The 22,541-nt window shown below is 42.3% G+C and overlaps 1 protein-coding gene across 2 annotated transcripts; it reads right to left on the bottom strand.

Moving 5' to 3' along the window:
• Positions 1–1,141: 1,141 nt before the first annotated feature.
• LOC105283116 (pyrokinin-1 receptor) lies at positions 1,142–21,676 on the bottom strand. 2 transcript variants are annotated; one of them, XM_026968357.1, is made up of 7 exons: positions 21,496–21,674; positions 17,235–18,364; positions 14,080–14,993; positions 13,171–13,580; positions 3,316–3,533; positions 2,459–2,876; positions 1,142–1,944 (listed from the first exon to the last, which is right to left on the bottom strand). In XM_026968357.1, exons 3-7 carry the CDS (start codon positions 14,574–14,576, stop codon positions 1,682–1,684), a joined length of 1,806 nt encoding a protein of 601 aa, XP_026824158.1. In that variant the 5' UTR covers positions 14,577–14,993; positions 17,235–18,364; positions 21,496–21,674; the 3' UTR covers positions 1,142–1,681. The 2 variants fall into 2 exon arrangements, with proteins under 2 accessions (XP_026824158.1, XP_011343891.1); XM_011345589.2 differs by having other exon boundaries at positions 1,682–1,941; positions 21,496–21,676.
• Positions 21,677–22,541: the final 865 nt, after the last annotated feature.

The raw sequence follows: 22,541 nt of genomic DNA, 5'->3' as shown, positions 1-22,541 counted from the left end.
GGTGTACGACGCGAGCATCATTCTAAAAGAAAGTAGTTACGTAAAAGAAAAAGGTAAGTACTTTTTTATAATATTATGTCTCATTATAGCACTTGTGTGCTGTTAAAATCTTGTATCTATTAATTATAATAGAGAATCTCTATTTGCCTATCTCACGGTTTATATTACTATAACCTCAAAATTATGGAAATTCATTAGAAAACTGCATATTAATAGTTGTAATATTTTTAATAACTTTTTCTGTTATAGAAGCTGTTCGTGAAATACACAACATGCCACTGATGCAGAAATTACTGAATGCATTTCCAAGTGGCTTGCTCAAGCTCCGGTTAGGATTGAGAGATCAAAGTATGCCATTTTACATATAATTCTATACATACTTGCAGTATATGTATATTTTTATGTAATTTTATGCTAATATATGAATTTTAATTCCTATTTTATTTTTACAGGCAACATACAAACAAAAACGAAGAAGATTCAATTATTTAATTAAAGGAAAAATATTTTAACATAATTAAATGAAAAATAATATCTCAAGAAGAGGATTTTTAAGTTTTTTTTTATAAAGAACAGTTACTTTTTTATAACAAAAATAGAGAAAATGTTTATTTCATTTTTTATTACTATTGTTATATTACATATAATTGTCTATTTATGTTAATAAATAAAAATATTTAAAGTATATAATAATGAATAATTATAATTATTGCAAATTCATTACATTGCAATATTATTATGATGTTTCGTTGCAATGTTCCGAAAAGCGGACATTTTCACATTCCTGCAATCCCATAGCAATGCTGCAGAAACATTTCGCAGTGAATTTGCAATGTTGCTACGTTGCGGTGGAAGATTCCTGCAATATATATGCAATCTTACAGCACGCAAAAATATTTTTCTTTGCGTGCTGTATGGGTTCCGTCATATTAATCTATGTAATATCTATTTAATATATATTGCTTCTATTGCAACCAATAAATGGGAAGGAAATCATTTCGTAAAAGAGAATTCCTCCGAAGAGCTGCAGTTACCTTTCATCGGTGCCGTCAAAGTAATCTTGAGTGCGGACTTTTGGAATCTTCCTATAATATCGCGCGCGAGACAATAGACATAAATAATTCATATGATACTTGTTCACTTTTTCGCGAGTCTAGATGATTTTGAGTCTTTGATTGCAATTAGCGTTCAAATCACGTTGTTGTGCAATCTGCTTTATCACGAGATACAGATATCAACGAACAATAAGCAAGAAGTTCTCTTTCGCATTAACATCTTGACAGACCGCATCGCGTGATTACATGCTACAATGTTACGTTATCAACACGATAACGTTCGTCACTCGACACTTTTACCGATTCATTTTTTTCCCGCTGACGTAACAGTCTCGCTTATTGTCCGGCCAACCAATCCAGATCCAACGCAATGCCGCGTGTTGCAATTAAATTTGCAGTTTGTTTGAGTCTTCGATCGCCGACAGTACATTTTCACGGACTTGAAACTTGAATGTTACGGATAATAATATTGTATACACACTGTACATCAAATCTCGTATCTTCCCTCTTCAGATTCTCGCAAGAAGAGACCTCGCACGAGTCTATGGTTCCACATCCAGAGAGTTGGTCGCATCAGTTTGAGACGTCTAACTCGAGAGACGACGTTCCACCTGGTAGGAAGGATGTCAGGTGACCAGGTCGCAATTCAACTCGGCCATGTATTGCGCCAGCTCCGAGCCGGTGAATTCGGTCTTGTCGAGGTCCTGCAGGCTGGAGTTGCTGATCGTGTTGGCGCTCTCGATGCTCGGGTGACTCTGGAATCGCGGCAGCGATGCAACTGCTGCGTTTCCCGTCTTCGTTGGTTTCGGCGCGCTGTTCACCGAGTTCTTCCGGTGGTGCGTGAAGAACCCTTTCGTGCCAAGGCTTAGCTTCCCCGTGAGAATTCCTGCTGAAAGAGTGAGAGTACTGAGATTATTTCCTCTGCTCTTACTTAATTGTGTCGATAAGAATTTCGACAGATATTCGAGAGAGCAAGATTATTTGTACTAAAAGAGCAACTTTTTAACATGAATAATCCGTTAACATGAGTAATCTCACTTTGAAGCGTTTATTATTCATTTTTTCTTATTTTGCGCAACACTTTAGCAATCTTTTACAGAAGCAAACGCGATAAGCTGGCGTCTTTCGCCATCATATCGCTGCTTGCATTTATTAAATAAATATTTATCTCGACAACTCGAGGTAACATTTCGTTTGCGTTATTACAATTTGTATTTTTGTGAAATAATATCATGTGAGTGACCGCGCGTGGCCAGACACGTCTTGCCCTCGGCAAGTTGGGGTTCTCAATTAATTCGGTAAATATGGGAGGACCCGTATCAATGACTTAGGGGGACTCATTGTCGTTATAGGCGATGGATTAATTAACGTTGCGCGAGAGCACATTCGCAAACAGACGCTACCTAAAGTGACGCCTTTTGGCGATCTGTGTATCCTCAGCAGACACTCGCTCGCGGCCACATTGTTGTTGCCCTCGTTGTTCAGCGACGTCATCATGGTGATCTGACTGGAGTTGGATCCTCTGGACATACTTCTGACGTACTCCCGACATCCGGCTGTTTCTCTGGTTGCAATGATAGTGGCGGGTCGTATTTGTTGCTCGCTCTGTGACTTCGCAAGTCCGTTTGGCCCGCAGGAGTTCGCGTTCGTTAACGCGATGTGCGTCAATCGCTGCTGCTCCTCACTGATGGATATCGAGGGTGAATAGTGCTCGAACCGATGCTTCATCGATCTCTGGTACCGGGACAGACTGCTGTAAGTCGGCTGTCGATGACTCCTATGGGACGAGCGCTTCCCGACGCAGTTCTTGGGCAACATCGACTGAAATTATGAAAATTATGGAATTATGTAGGATGTTTATGTAGGATATTATATAAGATGTTGCGATATTTTGTCGATAATAATCGAGGGTACAAGTCAACACGCTCGAACTAACAAATTAATAGAATAAAATAGAATAATTAGTAGCAAAGAAATAAAATTATAAATCAAATATTGTATAATCACATAATGTCATTTGCTAATATTAATATAGTAGTACTTTTAAATAATAATTATGTAACTTAAAATTGTCAATATAACGATGTAACGTTTTCAACGCAATGTAACATTTTCTACGCAATGTTTTCTAAATTTACATAATATATATAATGGTATTTTCTACTTTCCATGAATACAGCTATTGTTCAATACTGTGCAATGGAAAATTGATCAGTTAAATTCGATTCACCCGAGTGAAAAGCCCAGAGGGAGAACTTACCTTGAAGGCTTCCCTGAACTTATTAGACATGATGTTGTAGAGAAGTGGGTTCACTGTTGTGGACAGATAGTAGAACACTCCAGAGACATACGTGAGGGTGGTGTAGACTAAGACCAGGGCATCTTCCGGCTCGGATGCTCTTCCCTGAGCGTACACAGCCAGCAGTCTCTGAGCGTGAAACGGTGCCCAACAGATGAAGAAGGCTACCACCACTGCAACTGCAAAGGCGATATTTCGTCAAGTCGGAGATCAAGAAGATCAGTGCACTAAAGCGGATTTACTTAGCCCTTCAGTTCCTCGTGCACACTCGCGCGCGCATGAGAGGGAAAGATGACAGGTATAAAATTAAATAACTTGTACAATGTAGGATGATAGTACGTACTTTAATGAAGTTATCCTCGCTTTAATCAACTCCGAGAAAATTCAGAGTCAGCTCATTAAAAGCACTGAAGAACTTAAGGTAAATTTTTATCGATAATTTCAATGTCCAAGTCAAATCCTTAACGAGCGATTATATTAAGAGAGAATAAAGGATTAATGAAATAAAAATGTGTTTCGATAATTTTGAGAACTTCAGTTGAATCATAAACCTTTAGACTTTTCCGTGAGAAGTTTTTGTACTACTTATTAAAAATACTATAAAAATGTAATCTCGCTGCGGGATTAAAAAAATTGTTCACTTCAGAACTAGAACACACTGTAGAACGTAAACGCATCGCTGATATTACTACAGTTCAAAAATTATGAGTGATATTCTGGCGTTAGTAGAATAAACAATTAGTCATGTTCAGAAGCGGAAAATGCGAACATTACCACTACTAGAACGCATCCGGACAAATCCCGGAGGACGACGCAAGTGTCATCGCGGAGGGACCATTTGCCTTCATTTACTACTACTACTACTTTAGATCACTTTCCGCGATTTCATTCACTTACGCGCCGAGGAAATGAACTTTTATTGCGTCACGCAATTGTCTGCTGTAATTGCGAAATTTACGTCGGTATTTTCGAGAGACAAAGTGATCGAAATTTATCGAGAGAACTGGCAACGGAGCGAACAACGGAGGATTGGTAAGTTTATTTTTTGTTTAAACGAATCCATGGTCTTCTCGCAATATCAGATATTCCCCGCGTCCGGATTACGCGAGATCGCCCATGAATGCGAAAACGAGGGAGGAATTACCCATTACACGGATATCTTTTGTGTGATTTCTGTATCGCGTTTTTATATTATATTTTATCGCTCGTTTGCAAAGCAGTAAGGAGCGGAGGAATGCGGGAATAACTTCTTCGAGATTATCCCCTGGCGAATATTACATTATACAGCTAAATTTCGAAAAGGGTGAAGCGTTTTAAGCGCCGTCATTTTTCACGTTACTTCAATGATAATTAAATGGAATTAATTTTAGATGTAATCTCTACCCTTTATAGTTTCTTAAATGTGATATTAAATGATATTTTCTTGCAGATTCTGGAAGGCAGGCGCGTTCGCGGGTCTTCTTATAAAGTTGGGGATTCACGAGTCATTACGAATAGAAACTATCTCCAAGTTTCTCTCTCGTTTGCATCCATTTCTCTCAGAGAGAAAGAGTAGTGTGTCGCGAGTAAATTCGGCAATTTGTTTCACGTTATTGCCTCGCGCACTTTCTATAATAAACTTACACGGTGAACTTAATTGTTCTCTACCGAGCTAGGAAAGGGAACGCGGGATGGTCGATATGCCGCCTGTTTAAAAATCCCTGAGGAGCTATGAGCTTGGGAAAAGGTCGAAGCTGTATGGATTCTAGACACGAAATTCGACCGACAATGAAAACGCTTGAAAACGCTAAAATTGCTATTAGCGAGTCTGGCTGCAAACAATGCAATAATAATGAATAACCGTGGTGACCGCAATGGCGATATAAATCGCAAAAATTCATCGCTGTCAGTCGAATGTAAAAAATAAATATATTTGGCGACAATTCACACAAATTATACTTTTTCGAGCCGTAAATCTCGTATACAAAAAGCGAGAATGAACAATTCTCCAATTTATCAGATGGATTCATACCCATTTATTTAAATTAACCAGAAAATTGTATAGTTGCAGAGTACTGCAGTTTTGCGAGCGCGTCTGCGCAGGGATCTGCAAATTTCGCACCAACAACCAAATTGTCATATAAAGAGAAAAAAATGTACAATAACGCCCGCAATAATAAGGATCTGGAACGATAAGAATTTTCTCCTGTCTGTTTTGTTATGCTGGAGTAGAATTTGCAAAGGGACTGACAAGAATACACTGAAAGAGGGCAATTTTGCGCCCTGAGCGCGCACACCCTCGGATATTAAAGGATGAGGGATGTTACAGCTACCAATAGGGACAAGAATCCACCTAAGTGCTATAAAATTTCGTATTTTATGTAAATTCTTGAAATAAACTTGGAAAATTACGTACTTAAAAAACGAAAAAAAAATAAACGTTTGCTTACTTTCGAGATTCCGTAAATGTAAAAATACCACAGATGTAATCTTGCCGACGGTCGTTTAATTTCCGATCGACATGAAATTTTCTTAATCTACGGAATCATTTGCGTGGGTAAGTAACTAACTTAAGGATGTTTAAATAGCTTGAAAAAACTCGTGGTATTTGAAGGAGAAAAAGAAGATTAGGGCAGCAAATAATCGGAACAAAATTGCGGCTCATTAAGGACAATGTAAATAACCGACTAACTGTTCGCTTCTCGTTCTAATTTGCGTGTTAAAGGGAGAAAAGAGGAAAAGAGGGGCATCAGGAATCAGGGATCAGTGTTCGCCTTTAACATTTGCGCGTTTCTCCGCGCATTCCGAAAATGTTCTCTACAATTCTCGTGATATTCGACTTTTAAAAACTACTGTGCAAGAGAATGAGAGCTTTCTGCATGGAAATGATATGGAAAAATGTTCTGCGTTCTATCATCTCTGACAAATGCAATACTCACCGCGTACTTTGCAATATATGGGATATTACCGCGAATAATTCGTTTTTAATCGACGAGCCATCGAAAGCATTAATGGATCGTCAATAATGAACAGAAACACATCCCATTGTTTTTTGCGGTGAAAAGTCGGCGACAGGGAAACGGGGAGAATCACGTATATTTTTCCTTTTTCCTTTTTGCATTTTCTCTTTTTCAATTTTGCGAATAAAAGACCATTTTACGTACATGTATTTTACGTTCGTCGTCAAATTCACTCGCCTCGCTCGATGACAGCGCGATGGTTAACATTTTTATTTCGATTATCGCTCTGGTCGAGGCACTAGCCGTCGAGAATAGGACAAAGATAAGCGATCCCAATACGACCGTAAATTTACTGAGCAGATCGCACCGGGGACTCTCGGAATTGGTTTCTCGTTTTCCAAATTCGTGAATCCGACGGACTTGACTCGATTCGTACTGCAATTTGCATACGACGATATATTACGTAAGTATGAAAACGTGTTGGTCGTAGATCTTCCTGTTTTTTTTTTTCAAAGTATTCTTATTACCTTCTGCCATAATTGGATAGCCCGCGCATAAGCGGGCATGTTTCCTTGCATTTAAACATTTCCTTGCATTTCTACTATTGATCGTTCCAGTTATATTCCCGTTATTAAATATTCAACCTCGTAAATGTATTATTGCACGCAGGAGCGTACTATTTAATAACGAGGAATCATTATGATGATATGCGGCGCGCGATTCGAAAGCCACTTCAATTTCGTTCACCGTTAAAAATTGTGCATCCATATGTTAAAATTTTCTTGTGTTGCCATGTTTTGATTACTACTTCAATGTAAAATTAACATATAACTGATATGCTATTATTTTTATAACAATTTTATATGTTATATTAATGTTAACTTCATAACTTAACATTTTGTGTATATCTCTTAGAAATGGAATATTATTTGAAATGCTTTTAACACAATAATTTTAAACAATCAACATGTCACAAAGTCAGTTTAACATTCTAAAAGAAGTCAAAGTAAATCTTCAAATAATCATGAACTTTGACATATAAAATAATCAAATTTATTAAAATTAAATGTTTCTATCAAAAATAATTTAAGTTGAAATAATTACTATCATGTGTTAATATAACATAAAAAGTAAATGTTCATATTGTATGAACGAAAATGTTCTATCAACTTTTCTGATGAGTTATTGTAACTTCTCTTCCATGTAGTTTTCAATTACTTTGTATGTTATTTTTACATCACACTTAAAGTTACAATAACAAAAATAAATGTAAAGTATTGTGTTAATTACTTAACATTTCTAGTTTGTCAAGAAGTAACATATGACGAATGAGTTACTTTAACTTAAAATTTAGAGTGGACTTTCTGAGACATGCAAAAAATGTTAAAATTAACATTTTATTTTTTACTGTGTTCGATTAATAAAAGTTATTTTTGTGCGTGATCGTTACCGTGTAAGCCGATCCGCAAAACTCGCCGCTTTTCGAGCCTCGTGCAGGGCGATCTCTAATATCACGCGCGTGAATACCCGCAAACGCGCTAATAAAATTATCGAGCGCCCTGGGCTAGTCGATAAATTCATGGGTGATCGTTTCCTCGTTGATGGAACAACGACACGGTCCACCGTTAAAGTAATGAAGGGCCTGGCCTACTGGCTACCTGTCGCTTCATCGAACCACCCCAACTACTAAAAGGAATATTTTCACGAGCACTCAATACCCCTACGGCCCTCTCAGATCAATTACTTGATCCCTGAAGTAAATTTGCAAGTGCGTTGTTCTCCGATGATGTTCTCAGATGATTAAGCGTCAAGTTCCATTTTAATTTTGCTCTGGAATCCATTCGGTTTGCTTACTCATGGATCGACTTCGGTCCATTTATTTATGTAAGCATATCACATATTTTTTTAATTATATTTCATAACACAGGTGGAGATGAGCGCGTGTATGATGGCTCGGAGAGACCCGGAATAAACAATATCTCGCGTCCTCATCCCTCAGACACCAGTAGAGCCGTGTGTTCAGGCAACCGTCTGATAACACCGGGGATTTCATCACGGGGATGACCACGACACGGCGGACTAACTTCTCAAAGTCAATCAAACGTGTTTTTTCCATCTTCATTTCCGAAGTACACGAGCCTCGACCTCGATCTCCGCGGCGCAGAAAGGAAAGAAAACAGAGGCGCACGTGGCCAACAAACTTCCCCCGGGGTTTCTTTTTTTTTTCTAGGAAACGTGCATTACCCCTCCGTAACGGGGAGTCGCCACGGGGTGAGTAAATGAGGGGAGAAGTCCTTATGGCATGGTCGTGGAAACGAGAAAATTTGTGAGAGATCCGGATGGAACGCCCTCGGCGGCCAAACAGATTGATAAATCGATACGGGACACGCGGAACGGCACGGGGCGGAATGGGACAGCAAATAAACTGCTATTATCTCGATGGCACTCGGGGATATCCAGAAATCGAAAGCAAGAGCGAGCGAGCGGACAACACGCCGGTATTTTTAGGCAGCACGCGACTGCCATTGAACTCGAATAACGGTTGCCAGTTCGGGACGATGAAATCTGGGCCGAGAAACGTCGAAGAATACTGATGCGCTATGGGTCCGCATAAAAATACGATAATTGTCATTCACGCGCCTTTCCATTTCTTCGCTGAAACGGACCGATTCTTGGCCAAGCCACGAAATGATCCGATTTTGTTACCGCAGAAGATTTGTTACTGGCAATCGTAGACTTTTATGTGTTTGTTTTCCTAATGCTCTTGCGTAAGAATACGATCGAGCAGAGGCAACGGATCCACGCGGCATGAGCTCTTGTCACCTCGTATCAGCTTCATTCAGTAGTCACAGTCGAGCGTGTAATCGTTACTCGTTTTCCGGTATTTCACGGTAGCGTTTTGCGTGTGCAAAGCATAAATTGGAGCGATAAATTGCGCCAAGCAGGATGCACAAATTTCCATAATAATTCAGCGTAAATTTGGACGCAACTCATGATAGAGCTCCGATACGTTCATTCGATCAAGGGGCGGGAGGGATCGCTCGACGGGGGCTTACATAAGCGAATTGGTCGAAAAATAGATCGCGGCTGCGTCAGGCAAACGTATACAACCCGCAGTCTGCTAAAATGCACCCGTAAATATATACGTGTAAATGCGGCGGTCGCGTTGTTGTTTCGGCCTTAATCGAAGCTATCACGTGCATTAAAAATAACTGCCCCGGTTATGGCATCAGAATCTGGTTATACGAGGGTTCTGGCACGTAATGCAGAATCGATCATTTTAGCTTGACGCCAGATCCATAGTCCGGATGTTCATCATCGAGATTACATCGACGTTCATCGCAAAATCGATGGCATTTTCCACGAGATGCGTCCTCCCACACAATCCCAGCGACGAACACCGAACACGTGGGGACTCGATCGGAACTTCGTCGTGAATTATAAGGGTGTTCAATCGTGAATTATAAAGGTGTCCAGTGTCGTCCACTTTCATCCGTAACATTTCTCATTGCTTAAATTTGTCTTCGCGAAAAACTCTTCGGCGACCTTGAGAGCAAAGTTCGTAAAAAATTCAATAAAGGAATCGTCGGCGGATCCATCTGTTCGAAAGAAACTGTCGCAAAGAATCGTAGACAAGAAAGATGAAATCGGCATCACCACACGGCGGCTGTGAATGATTGCCAGTGCGAGGGAAAAGTGAGTCCAAGTCGTTTATCTGTAATAGCACGGCTAGACGCGAGTAGAATAATTCTTCGTGGTTTCAGACGCGAGCCCTCTGGAACCTGAATGCGACAGGAGAGGATAACTTACGAGAGGTGTCGATAACGGCAAAGAGCAAAGGGAATACTACATATCCCTCGTATTTCAAATTTCGTCGTTTCACCGTCGGATGTCGGTTTAACTTTTTGCGTCGCACACACGTTGGGATCGATCAACGCAAATATGACGACGCGGGACAACGACGTCCGCAAACATTTGGCCGAAGAATTGAGGGGAGTTACGTATTCCACTCGATTTGAGATTAGGCCCGCGCGTAACATCTGGTCGAGACCAAACGAGGAAGTTCGAGGGACCTTACTAAGTGGATCCACTTAATAAGATCCCTCGAACTTCCTCGTTTGGTCCTTTTGATCATTCAGAGTGATCCACGAGACGCGTTAATTAATTCCACCGAAAGGGAAACATCTGAAAATTTCACGGGAAATTTATGGACATGATATAAATCTCGATCTGTGGATAACGTAACGTCGATATTAGTCCTGGCCCTAATGATATCGTCGTACAACCAAATGGTTCTTGTAATTCGTACGAGGTTTCCATGTTTGGCCGGTTCGATCCAGCCGCTGTGCGTGCCAGTTCTGATAATCAGGAAACGTACGATTACAGCTTAATCGAGTCCGAAATCGCTCGGTTGATTCGCTTATTTTGTCGAGGAATAGGCAAGGCCGGCGCAATCCCGATTTTTGGGATGGCGCCTGATGATCTCGTCGATTTCCGTGCCAACGGAAATAGAATGGCCTCGGGGGACTTGTCAATTGGTTCCTCCATCAAGTAGTTCGATCTCATTCGTATCACAAACTTATAACGAATTGCGATCTCGTATAAGGACATCACGGTGCGAAGGTCCGTTGCGTGTTCGTGGACGTCGCACAGAGCATGAAAGAGATTTTCTTTTTCGATCGATCGGAAACAACAAGCCAGAGTCGCTCATGGCAGAAACTTAAAATTGTTTTATCTCGGAATGACATTGAAAAATTAAATAACTGAATTTTCATTCCTTCAACACGACTACAATTTTCAAAAAATGTTATTCGTATTGCGACACCAATTTTATTGGAGCATCGAATCGTTGAGGGACAAAGTACTCTGTCAAAAATCTGTCCAGAAAAAGATGATCACTATTATCTCCATTATTTATTATCTCCGCGAGGAGAAGAGATATCAGAAATTCTGTGTTAAAAAACCGAGAGCGAACGAAGCACAGAAATATTTTAGAGGAAAGACCGAGACGCGTGAATTTCTTGAAATTTAAATTCGACAGTCACGAGGTCGAAAATGGCAGCCAGCGTAACGCAAGATTAAATGTCACGTGAATGAAGGTCCTTACCTTGAAGCTAACAGTTACGTACAACGTCGGTCGGAAAGAAGGAATTTATACAAGACTATAAAGCCGAAGAACACGCGCATTTCCTCTCCCCCGCCGAAATAAAATTCGATTTTTTTTATATCTGCACGACCCGGCCAAGGGACTGATATCAACGAACTTCCGCTTTGAAAATGCTCTGGTAAGCAGAAACATGAATACACAGGGACAACTGGTTTCTTTTGAAGTTTCCCTCTGACCCTTCTTTTTTATTTATGTTGCTGAGCTGGACAGAGCCCATTCTTGAAAATTACCGAATATCGAACAAGTGTGGAAGGAACGAAAGAAACGCCTTTGCGCCGAATTCGCTAGCAAATTGAGAGTTAATGTTGCCGATATCGATAGATCGACAATATCGTAATTTTCCATGATTACATTCACGTAACAATATTTCTTTCGGGCTTCAAAGGGTTCAATCGGTTGGCGAGATTCTGCTTGTCGCAAAACGTGCAAGTGATGTTTTACTAAATGTACGATTCTCTACCCAAACATTTATTGCAGTTATAATATAATTTAAGTTAAGTCAAGCTTGTCAGATTATAATTTATTTATATAATATTATTCCGACTGCAATCAGCGTATGAAAAGTGGCTTCGTACCTCGGCAAGCGCGACTCACACGGACACTTCCGGTTCATGAACGAGAACACGCATGTAAAACATTGATAGGACTTCGTCGACGTGCAATGCGAAATAACTTTGCGACATAGCTGGCGCGTTATTAACGTACGGCAAGGCGCTCGCGGCATTACTCAGATATCTACGTTCTTGTAAGCAGAGTTCCGATAATTAAGACCAGATTTGAATAATTCGCGAGGTTGTTGCAGCAATGTCTAGCCGGAGCATCCGTATAATTGCGACACGCCGGCTCGCTCTCGCCGGCTCAAGCGTTTGAACTTTCCGCGAGGAGAGAATAACTGGCGCGATTATATGTTTGAATTATTTTGAGAAACTATGCGAGCTTAGTATAATTAGAGTACATTACGGTTTTGTACGTGCTATGTTTCTAACACTCAACCATCGATCAAAGTGGCTGTTACTGTTATTTGTATTCTTGTCGCCGAGATCGCAGCTTGTATTGCCGTAGGAGTGATCGAAAGTACGAGCTCGCATGGGAAAATGTTGGCAAAATACAGTATGAATAAATGGGATAAGTTTTAATGACAGATTCTTCCCCCCGGCTCTTCTGATAGGATCTGCTCTTAGTGAAGTTTTCCAATTTTTCATCATACTTCCACGCAACCAAGTTTCAAATTTATATTCCATTAAAGCACGACCTCATGTTTGATATTGAGGATAATGGTTTTATTATCTATCTGATCTTGCCAGGAAGTCGCCATTTGTCTTACGATGCTTCGCAAGAAGATAGACAAAAAAATATGAAACTTGCGCGTTCTCACTCTCTCGCCCACCCTCTGCGTTTCGATCGATTCGACATTCCCCGAGGTGAAATAATTGCAAATCTTCTTAAGAATTACGAGCCTCGATTCTTTTCGCCAAGTTTGCGACAAACTCGCGCACGAAGGTATCTGAGCCCTTAGGTCTGAATCCTCACGGGGACCAGGAGGCACTCTGGACCTCCAGAAGCTCTCCTCGAAAGACTTGAGGCTATTCTTCAAAGTTTCTCGAGGATACGAATCTCTCGCAATCGAAACGAGTTCGATTTCAGTCACTTCGACTGTGCAAAGGACATGTTCGACCACGAGCTGCAATCAAAACGAATTCCGTCACTTACTTAGCATGCGGATGACATTTCTCTGAGCGTTCGTCTTGCTCCTGTTGCTGTCCTGATTCAGTCCACCGGGTACGTGATGCCGCTTGTTGACGGAGGCGGTGAGCAGGCTGGAACGTCTCAGCTTGATGGCGATCAGCACGTACAACACGGTGATGATCGACATCGGCATCACGAAAAACAGGATAGTCGAGATCTCGAAGGCATGCTCGATCAAGGTCCACTGCAGGGAGCACCTCGCGCTGTCCGGAATCGCAGTGTCGTTCTCGGCGTAATCGTAGATGATGCCGAACTGGATGGCCTGCGGTACAGCGAGGCACAGCGCCAGCAGCCAGATCGCCACCACAAACTTCACCGCCCGAGATAGCTTCGACATCGTGTGCGAGATGAAGGGATGACAGATCGCCACGTACCTTCGGATAGACGAGGATCAAGATCAGGACGCTTTATTTTCGCTTGCAAGCTCGCTCGCTCGTTTGTCATCCCGACTTTCGGATTGGGTGTATCGATTTCGCGCCCAGCCCTTCACATTTCTCACGCCCTTTCGCGGATCTCACGCGTCTTCGGGCGTGCGATGTACAATTTCGACATCGAAAATCTAAAATCAAAAGACGCCCGCGAAAATCGCTTTGCCAATATTTACCCCGTTCGTCTCCGTTCGTATTGCAGGAGTTGCGGAGGTTTATACTCGGAGAATCGCATTGTCGCGCGCAGCTCGTTAAAAAAAAGAAAAAGAGAGAAAAGAGAAGAATGACAGCGGATACCGGATATCAAGCGGAATCGACTGATTGTCGAACGAGAGATGTCGACGCGCTATCAGTGTACGCTCTACTTCGACATCCCGCCAATCATCCGGTTTTTATCCGTCATGGAACTTCGCGCGCATGTCTACGTGTTTTCCCAATGCTTTACCTCTCGACAGTGAAAGCCGTGATGGTGAGGACGGTGGCGTTGGCCGAGGTCTCTGCGGCGAAGCTCTGGATGATGCAGAACGCCTCGCCGAAGATGTACGGGAAGTGCGACCATATGTAGTACATTTCCGGTGGCAGACCGGAGATCAACAGCAGCAGATCGGACACCGCCAGGCTGAAGAGATAGTAATTGGTGGCGGTGTGCATGGACTTGTTGCGCGCGATCACCACACACGTGGCGATGTTGCCAATCACGCCGGTGAAGAAGATCACCGCGTAGATCACGGTGATCGGCAGCACGATGTACAGAGAGTCCCGGCGATCCGACATGCTGTCCTCTTTCAGAAAAGCGACGATCGCGCTGGAGTAGTTCTCGTATCGCGACGTAGTAGTTCTCATAAAGCTGACGTTCGCGATGTCGATCGTGGAACGTGGTCCCATCAGCCGTCCGCCCCTTGCGGATCCCAGATCCTGAAGGACCGCCGTGACGTTCATCATTGCTCGCTAATATCCCGCTTCCTTTATCGTTTCTGTTGGATCGACGAGCGAGAAGCTACATTGATGACGTTGACTGGCGGAAAGATTCGTTGGCTTCGCGTTCTCGACAATCGCAGCTTCATGATCGATTCTCGCCAATTCGGATCAAACTCGGACGGACAAGGGCGCAAAATTCCACCTTGTTTGATTTTCGCTGACTGGGACCGTAGGTTGACTCAGCTCATCGTCGACAACACGGTCGAGTGATAACATTGATTTATCTCGAAGAATGGTATTGCAGAGTCCTTCGGACGGTTCCGGCACCCTAATAAAGGTTCGCCATGGGATTCCGGATCACGTGCGACGTTGCTGTCGGATTCCGATACATTGTGTCAATGTTTTTCCCTGATTCGAGACCATTCCTTTGTCTTTAGTAATCTGAAATTACAAGAATTTATACAATTATTCTATGAAAACCAATCTATGTAGTTTCTAGAAAAGACAACGTGGATGTGATGACAATCGAGCAATTAACGCACTCGGACGAGTGCGAGATTACAGCTCGCTCTCGGTCTCGGATACGATTCACTTTAGTGCGGCATTCTGGATTACGGATGATGTTATGGATGGCGGTTTCCATCATCCGCCGATTAACACGACGACATTCCGCGCCATCCCCGACGCGTCGATTAATTTCGGTCAATTTGCGCGAGCTGAAGGGCCGCCTGTAAATTCCCCAATCAGACGTACACGAGCGTGCAATATCGTTCTACCCAGTCACCCAGGATCGATGGACGTTAACGCAGGTTTTTCCCAGCGCATCTGCAATTGCGACGTGCGATCGGTATGCGCTTGCGATTGAACAGCACGTCCCTTTCCTTCCAGACTCGACTCTGAGAGAAATCCGCGTGGACTTACCACGTGGACGTACGATGCGATACGAGAGCGCGGCCAATTGATCACGCCCGTCATGCCAATTATACGATGAATCCTAAACGTATAGCTGCCTAACAGAAATCCGCCTGTTATTATGCGTGCACGAGCGCGCACGCGATAGCTTCATTCATTACGGATCATTCCGATTGCTCTATTTTGCACAAACGCCGCGTCCCACAATGGACATCGTTAGCGCGTAGGGACATCTATGAAACAACCGTGCGGCCGCTAATGAGGTAGAGATTTAAAAAAAAGAAATCTTAATTGCGAGGGAGAGAACCTTCCCGTTCACGTATGATATCCCTGTTGGTTAACAAATGTCCGCTTTGCACCCCGTTATCCCTCTGACAAGGGTATCGCCTTCGCCAAGTGCTCCATGTCCGTGCTGCTCTGATGCATTTAGACCCTTCTCCGGGCACTACATACTGACAGAGCATCGCCCACGTGCTCTCGCTACGCTCTTTTAAGTACGATAGATCACCAGAGACGAAGAAATACCGTAACAACCTTTTCCGCTAAATAAATGTGCAGGATTTAATGCAACTGCGATTCTCCTCTCTCAAGAGCTTGAAGAAGAGTTAATTGAAAAATTCAATCCTGCTCTGGAAGGATTTATTTTTTCGAATTCTACAAAAGGATTCGGGATCAACGGATCAGACTAAGATATTCCTTAATCTTAAAGAATCTTAGGAAGAGATTCGTAAGTAAATGAAGGCGTAATTAAGTATCAGAACGTACATTGTAATTATTGCGATTTTTGGTCACATTTTTTATTAATAGAGGAGAATCCCCTATTATGAGATATGCTCCTAATATGAGATAATGGAGTTTCTGCTAAACTAGTGAGCACCATCTGTTAATTCCACCATAAACTTATTACTCTTGGTGTAAAATGTATTTAGTGAAAAATTCATTGTTCGTTTTTGCGTTTAGCTTTTGCAAGAAAAGGTTTGTGAAATTGTGAACATGTCAAAGGAACTTAAGGTAAGTCTTTAAACCTTGTTTATTACATAATAAAGAAATGGTTGGCAATAAATTCAGTATGCAATGATAGAGTAGAATCGTAGTAACAGGAAAATACGTGATTTGTTGAATAGCTTAATTGTAGAGGTTAGATTTCATGATCGCGGAACCGCTAGGCGCGTGGCTCGTATAATGAGATATTCAGGGTACTCTTAATATGAGATAATTATTGCTCGAATATGAAGAGTATGTAGTGTAATAAAAAGAAAGAAAATACTACGTTAAGGTTAAAGAGAAGTTAATACGAATTTATGTTACGAATTTTTGTGTATTTAATTTTTATAGAATCTGACTATGGAGGTTAGAGAAACGAGGAAGCGTCGACAGTGGAATCGTGAAGATTTGGCGAAGGCTGTGGCAGCAGTATTTTTATAAAAATATCTAATAAAGTTTTTTACTTGCAATACTGATGTATTTTGCACTTTTAACACCGATTTCTCAAGGTATCTTATATTAGGAGCACACTTTCGCGATCTTGCGTAAAGCTCTTTTTTCAAATGTTTTTAATTTTCAGAAAAAATAATATTTAAATTAGATTTTTCATTTGACCAACCTAAAGCTTATTAAATTCTCTTCAAGAGAACGTATTACATTTTTAAATTCTGCCTATAGATTTCCTTACATTCGGCAAAATCGATATGGTATCTCATAATCGGGGATTTTCCTCTACATTATTATTTACTTAATTACTAACGCAAGTAACGGCATGTTTTAACTTACTTGCGTGAAGATGTACAAGATCTTGACTCGTGCATCGATTACGTTGACATCAACAAGACTTTCTCGACAGGCGCCAAGAAGTATCTTCAGCTGTCAAGTCTCTCAGTCGGACTTAGGATTTCTATTTTCACAATTACAAAGTCCACTTCACACAAAGCACATGATTGATTTCATTTACGAGCCACGTGAGGCATCGCCGAAGCGATCGCGCTTCTCGCTTGAGCGATCGAATTAAACGCTCCAGCAACTTCCCGACGAGGACCAGGTCGCACCACACTACTCTGCATTCTAGTCTCGACCGAGACCTTAGAACCCGTCCTCCGACGTCACGTCCGTAAAAAACTATTTCCACGAGTGCGTGCGAGTATCCGCGCCGATGTTCTAATCCGCTTTCGCCTTCGCGACGATGTTGTCATGGGCTCGAGCGTTTCGTAAACCGCCGAGAGAACATAACTCTATTTTCGATCGCCTCCGGATCATCCTTCCGGCCCGAGGAACACCAGACATTATCTAATTGTCTCCAATGGACCGCTAATGCTCCCACATCGTCGCCCAGCACCGTCCGGAAACCGCAGCCGCCGAATTTATCTTGCCTTCTGTTGGTCTATTTATCTTGCTTCCCTTCCGCGATCTATGGCTTAAATCTCTTCTTTAGATCGCCGTCTGTTTCTTTCCATCTATTCTCCATTCGTTCTTCGTCAGTATTGATGACCTGCTCCAAAGCTTGTGAATATTTCTCATTCGTCAAATTCCTTGGTCGCGCAATCGACCGACGCGCGTTCTCCAAGCTGCTAATCGACTCGGTCAGTGGGTCACGTCCGTAACTTGTCAGACATTGAAGGCTTCGGAACAGCTGGGCGGCTCGTGTCAACCTTCGCTGTCGTGTCTCTCTCTCTCTTCATTGAAGTTTCACTGAAGAAGAATTGTAAAACAGCGTTCACGAGGCTGATAAAATAACGACGACAGAGAAAAGATCACTTAACTCGCGATTCCGAGCGCTGTTTCACGACGTTGTTGAATGTAGAGCGACGTAGACGACCGATCTCCACGTCGCGCCGCCTCCAAGTCAGGCGCCCCGGAGGCTTCAGAGACGTTTATCGGGATGTATGTGTAACGCCATACCCCCGTTCCTGCGTACATTTATCGACTCGATTTACGCGGGCTCTGTTTCTAATTCGCGTTGTTTTATCGTGCTTGTTTATGCGCGCGCGACCTTTAAGAGCGCTGCGAAATTTATTTGCGCCGCGCAGCTGCATTTCTCAGCGCCGGCTTTGCCTGTCGACTGTCGATGGCTTTTCCAGCAAAGTGGTTTAATCGCTTTCGCGTATATAATAATTCGGCAGTCGGCCGAATCAATTAGTGAGGATCCCACAGCCGGAGCGAATTTAATGCCAATCAATGCACAGGGCTCTTTGCGGGAACAACGAGCCGTCAGATCCGCGTACAACGATTATTGTTGCAGGCACGTGCCACAATGTTGCAGTTGCATTAACATACGGCGCTCTTTGTTACGGTAACACAGCCGCCTATCGATCGGCAAATTAATCTTCGCATTTCGCGGAAGGCGTCGACGGGATATTCCGCGGGGATTATAATTCAATCCGTCATCGAAACCGATTTGGTTTCGCGTGTGTATTGTACAACTAAGCGCAAACAAGGCAGAAAAGCGCGCGGTAGAACGTCGACGGTAGAATATCGACGGCAGAACGTCGGCGGACGGTATCGCGGATGCTCATGATAATCGGGCCCGTTAAATCTGCCTGCGCGAAATGAAGCACCGAAGAAGATGCACCGCGCTGGCCGCTGCATCGATCGGACGTCACCGTCGATTGCGCTTGATATTTACGCGAAACTGACGCCGGCGGAATTGATAACGCGTCCGCACCGAGCGATTTCTCGCCCGAGCGGACGCCGTAGCTTCCGTAGCTGATGGTGAACACGAGTGCGTAACTCCGCGACGCAACAACGGCGACCAGACGAGAAATTCTCCGACAAATCCTCCGTGAAATCCTCGATGAAAAAGGGGGTTCCTACGAGAAAGCTGTAGCTGCAACTGCAACCTACTAATAGGATTCGTGAGTTCGCCAGGCGGTATGCAAAATAAATCCGACTTTGCCTTCCGCTTGGCGCGGAGCCAACGTCGCGATTTTCATTTCTAACGCGATTCAACAGGCTCAATGGGAATCGATTGAATTATACCGCGCTCCGACATCTCCGATATGTTTGCCGATGCGAACCAAGCTGTTTGATTGATTGCGACAATCGGAACGATTTCGTGTCTCTCCTGAGAGCAGATAGATCGGTTAGAAGATCATCCCGAATGAGTAATTAGGCTACCCAGCGGAACGTCTTTAATGATTTACGCAGTCTCATTTTGGAACTTAATGACGCATGAATGGATTAACGAATAGTAAAGCGATGTAAAGTTATCTTCTTCGGATTTAATTTACGGCGAAAGATTAATAAAATTGATATCATTGTGTCTCTCTTTCTCTTCCGCTCAGTGAAGATATAATCTCCAGTTTCCTTACTTTGCAAACAGCGAGAATTACAGCACTCTCTGTAATTCTTGCTCTTTGCAAAGTCCAATTACTAACAGATGATACGCCATAAAGCGGCACAAGTTTCGCATTGATATTGTCTCTTCTTCTGCGAGAAGATTAATATTTAAATTCTCGGAAAGTAAACATCGCCTTCGAATTTTATCGAAGCACAGTTCGGTTATCAGTTGGTTTGTTTCTCGTAAACTGCTCATCCGTTAGCGTCCGCTGTAACAATGTCGAGGGGCGCTTTATATTGCGACGATAATATTCCACGGTTCAATCCCAGAAAGTATATCAAGAAAAGATTACATCGATAAGAAAAAATGGTTTGCGTAAACTTTCCCTGTCTCCCCTTACGAGGTAGCAGTCTTTGTGGCATTCAATTATTGGAAATAGCATTTCTGGGTTATGATCACACGCAATTTCTGTGATTGCACCCTGATTTCCAATACCCTCGACGCCGTAAAATATTAGCATTTTAGCGATGAATTATACTTTTCCGCGTCAGTAAGTTTACTTAATAATTCCTCTCTCGCAATTTTTTTCTCATTATAACAGCTTTTTTCATTTTAATCAACTTTTTCTAATTAAAAACAAAGTACTATGGTCGCGGCCTGAAATGTTTCTGTTTAATTTCAACGCGAGATAATTTTATGCTTATTACATTCCGATGCAAACAATTCTGAGTATTTTGTTTCTATTTCCGTGCGATGCAAATATTTCTAAATATATTATTATTCTAATCAGTCGAGATATATTACTATTTTAACTCGTGACGTTTGCCGCGTGCCGATTTACAGTTGCTCGCGTTTGCTCACGTGAAATTTTCTCGCACAGGAGTCGCACAGAAGCAACAAAATAAGTGCCAGGATTCTTTTACCTGTTGCACGGGGTGCAATCGGCGACGATAAACCCTCGGATCGCTCCTTGGGGGAAAACGGCGCGTGTTTAAATTCTCTTGTCGCGAGACGCTTGCTCGCATAAATTTAGATGGCGATCGAAACTCGCTTGCTCGTATTCGGCCGTGCGCGACGTATGCAGTCGGATCATAAATTTTAATTCGTATCCGCATGAGTCACTTGTTGCACCACAAACTTTAGAGCGATCTTCAAAACCTAGCCAGCGTCTTCGATAAAATTCGCGATTGCTACATTTTTTTACGCGTCTCAATTTAACAACTTCCACCTTTTGTTTTGAAGCCAATTTAATGAAATTTATGCAAGACTTATCACAACGTATAATATGTTCTCATTTATTTAAATTTATTTTATATTGCATTTTTATGCAATAAAAATATACAAAAATGAAAATATCATTCAAAAGGCGTTCTTCTAATCGTTTGCTTGTTTCGTTGGTTCACGATACGTATGTTACGTGATGCTTGCGTTCATTCACTATAACAAAAATAAAATAAAGAACAAAATCCACACACGCAAGCAGTCTTGTAACAGTGCCAATTTTCCGCGTGTCGCAGATCATTCTCTTAAAAATATATGGATTCTTCCACAAAACAACAATACTGGTATCGTCTAGTATCCTTGGAGATGCAAAATTTTTCTATTTTTATTATTCCGCATACGTGCAAAGTCGCGAAGATTCTCTCGCTCATTACTCGAAATATCTCGGATCAAATTAAACCATCACACGTTTAATGCACTTAATCTTACATATTAAAGATCCCTATCGGCAAAGCTGTTTGATAATAAATTCTCGCTTACAACGACGGCTCAGAACCCAACGAGACTCCAGGGAGATCCAGCGGGATAAACGCATCACAGTGATGCACGATCGATGTCCTCGCGTTTGCTCTCTTTCACAAGATCGCGAGATCGGAGCGTGACATCGTGCCCGGCAAAAAGTCGAACTCGATTTGGCGTGAAAATGCCGAATCGCCCCTCGAATCTAGTGCGTGCCGAAGACACCCATGGTGGGAGTTTCGCGCCAGCGCGAAGATCGCGACCATCTCCTCGCCACAGTTGTTCCATGTCGTTCCACACAGTTGCCTGGTCCACGATGATGGAAGTGTGGTGTCTCCTCCGGTTGGCTGTCTTTCCAGAAATAATAGATGATGACAGTTAACTATGAACTGCAGAATTTTACAACCTATTTTTTTCTTGGCCATTATGGTTATTCTTTATGGTTGTGTATCCAACTTTATATATAACCGCTTAGTAATTTATATTTTGTTTATTCGATCGATCCTGTAGAAATACGAGTATTCTAAAAGTATCCCATTTATAAGATGGAAAATTTATGATGTAAAAGCCTGCGTTGATATTACATATCTCGTAAGAAGTTTACGCGAGTTACAAATTCTCCACGGATGCGACTGCAATTCTACTCATCGGTAAATTCTATTATAACCGAGAAAAGAAATTATGAAAGTAGTCGGGAATGTCGCGACGATGGATACAACCGCAGGAATTTCTGTGAGCATTAATCGTAAACTTTCGGTCTGTAAACACCTGCTGCGTTCACGGAATCTAAAGCGACGCAGTAAAAGAAAATTTATGGCGAGAATAAAGTTAAGCTCCAGCCCTTTGCTATCGCGAAACCCAAGTCTCGTGGACTCGTTTTCGCTTTCTTGGGAACTTCCTGCCCTCTTCGCCGTAATAATGTTTAATTGCCAATTGCGGCGTTCCTCGATGCCATAATTTTTCATTAACGATTTTCCTTCGGTCGACATTTTTTCGCGTCTCTGCATCTGACCAGATGACTTTTAAAAAACGCTCTTCGACGGCTCGATCGACGGTTGACCTTTCCC

The sequence above is a fragment of the Ooceraea biroi genome, chromosome 3, assembly GCF_003672135.1.
Source record: "Ooceraea biroi isolate clonal line C1 chromosome 3, Obir_v5.4, whole genome shotgun sequence".
In the NCBI taxonomy this organism is placed as follows: domain Eukaryota; kingdom Metazoa; phylum Arthropoda; class Insecta; order Hymenoptera; family Formicidae; genus Ooceraea; species Ooceraea biroi.
This window is presented reverse-complemented; position numbering and strand designations above follow the sequence as displayed.

What these genes read in the sequence shown, in the direction of transcription:
- LOC105283116 (XM_026968357.1), bottom strand. Translation starts at nt 14,576, where the DNA reads ATGATGAACGTCACGGCGGTCCTTCAGGATCTGGGATCCGCAAGGGGC. An exon ending in ACGGCTTTCACTGTCGAGAG is followed by an intron (nt 13,581 to 14,079) that starts GTAAAGCATTGG and finishes GTCTATCCGAAG; the next exon opens with GTACGTGGCGATCTGTCATC. An exon ending in AGTTCAGGGAAGCCTTCAAG is followed by an intron (nt 2,877 to 3,315) that starts GTAAGTTCTCCC and finishes TCATAATTTCAG; the next exon opens with TCGATGTTGCCCAAGAACTG.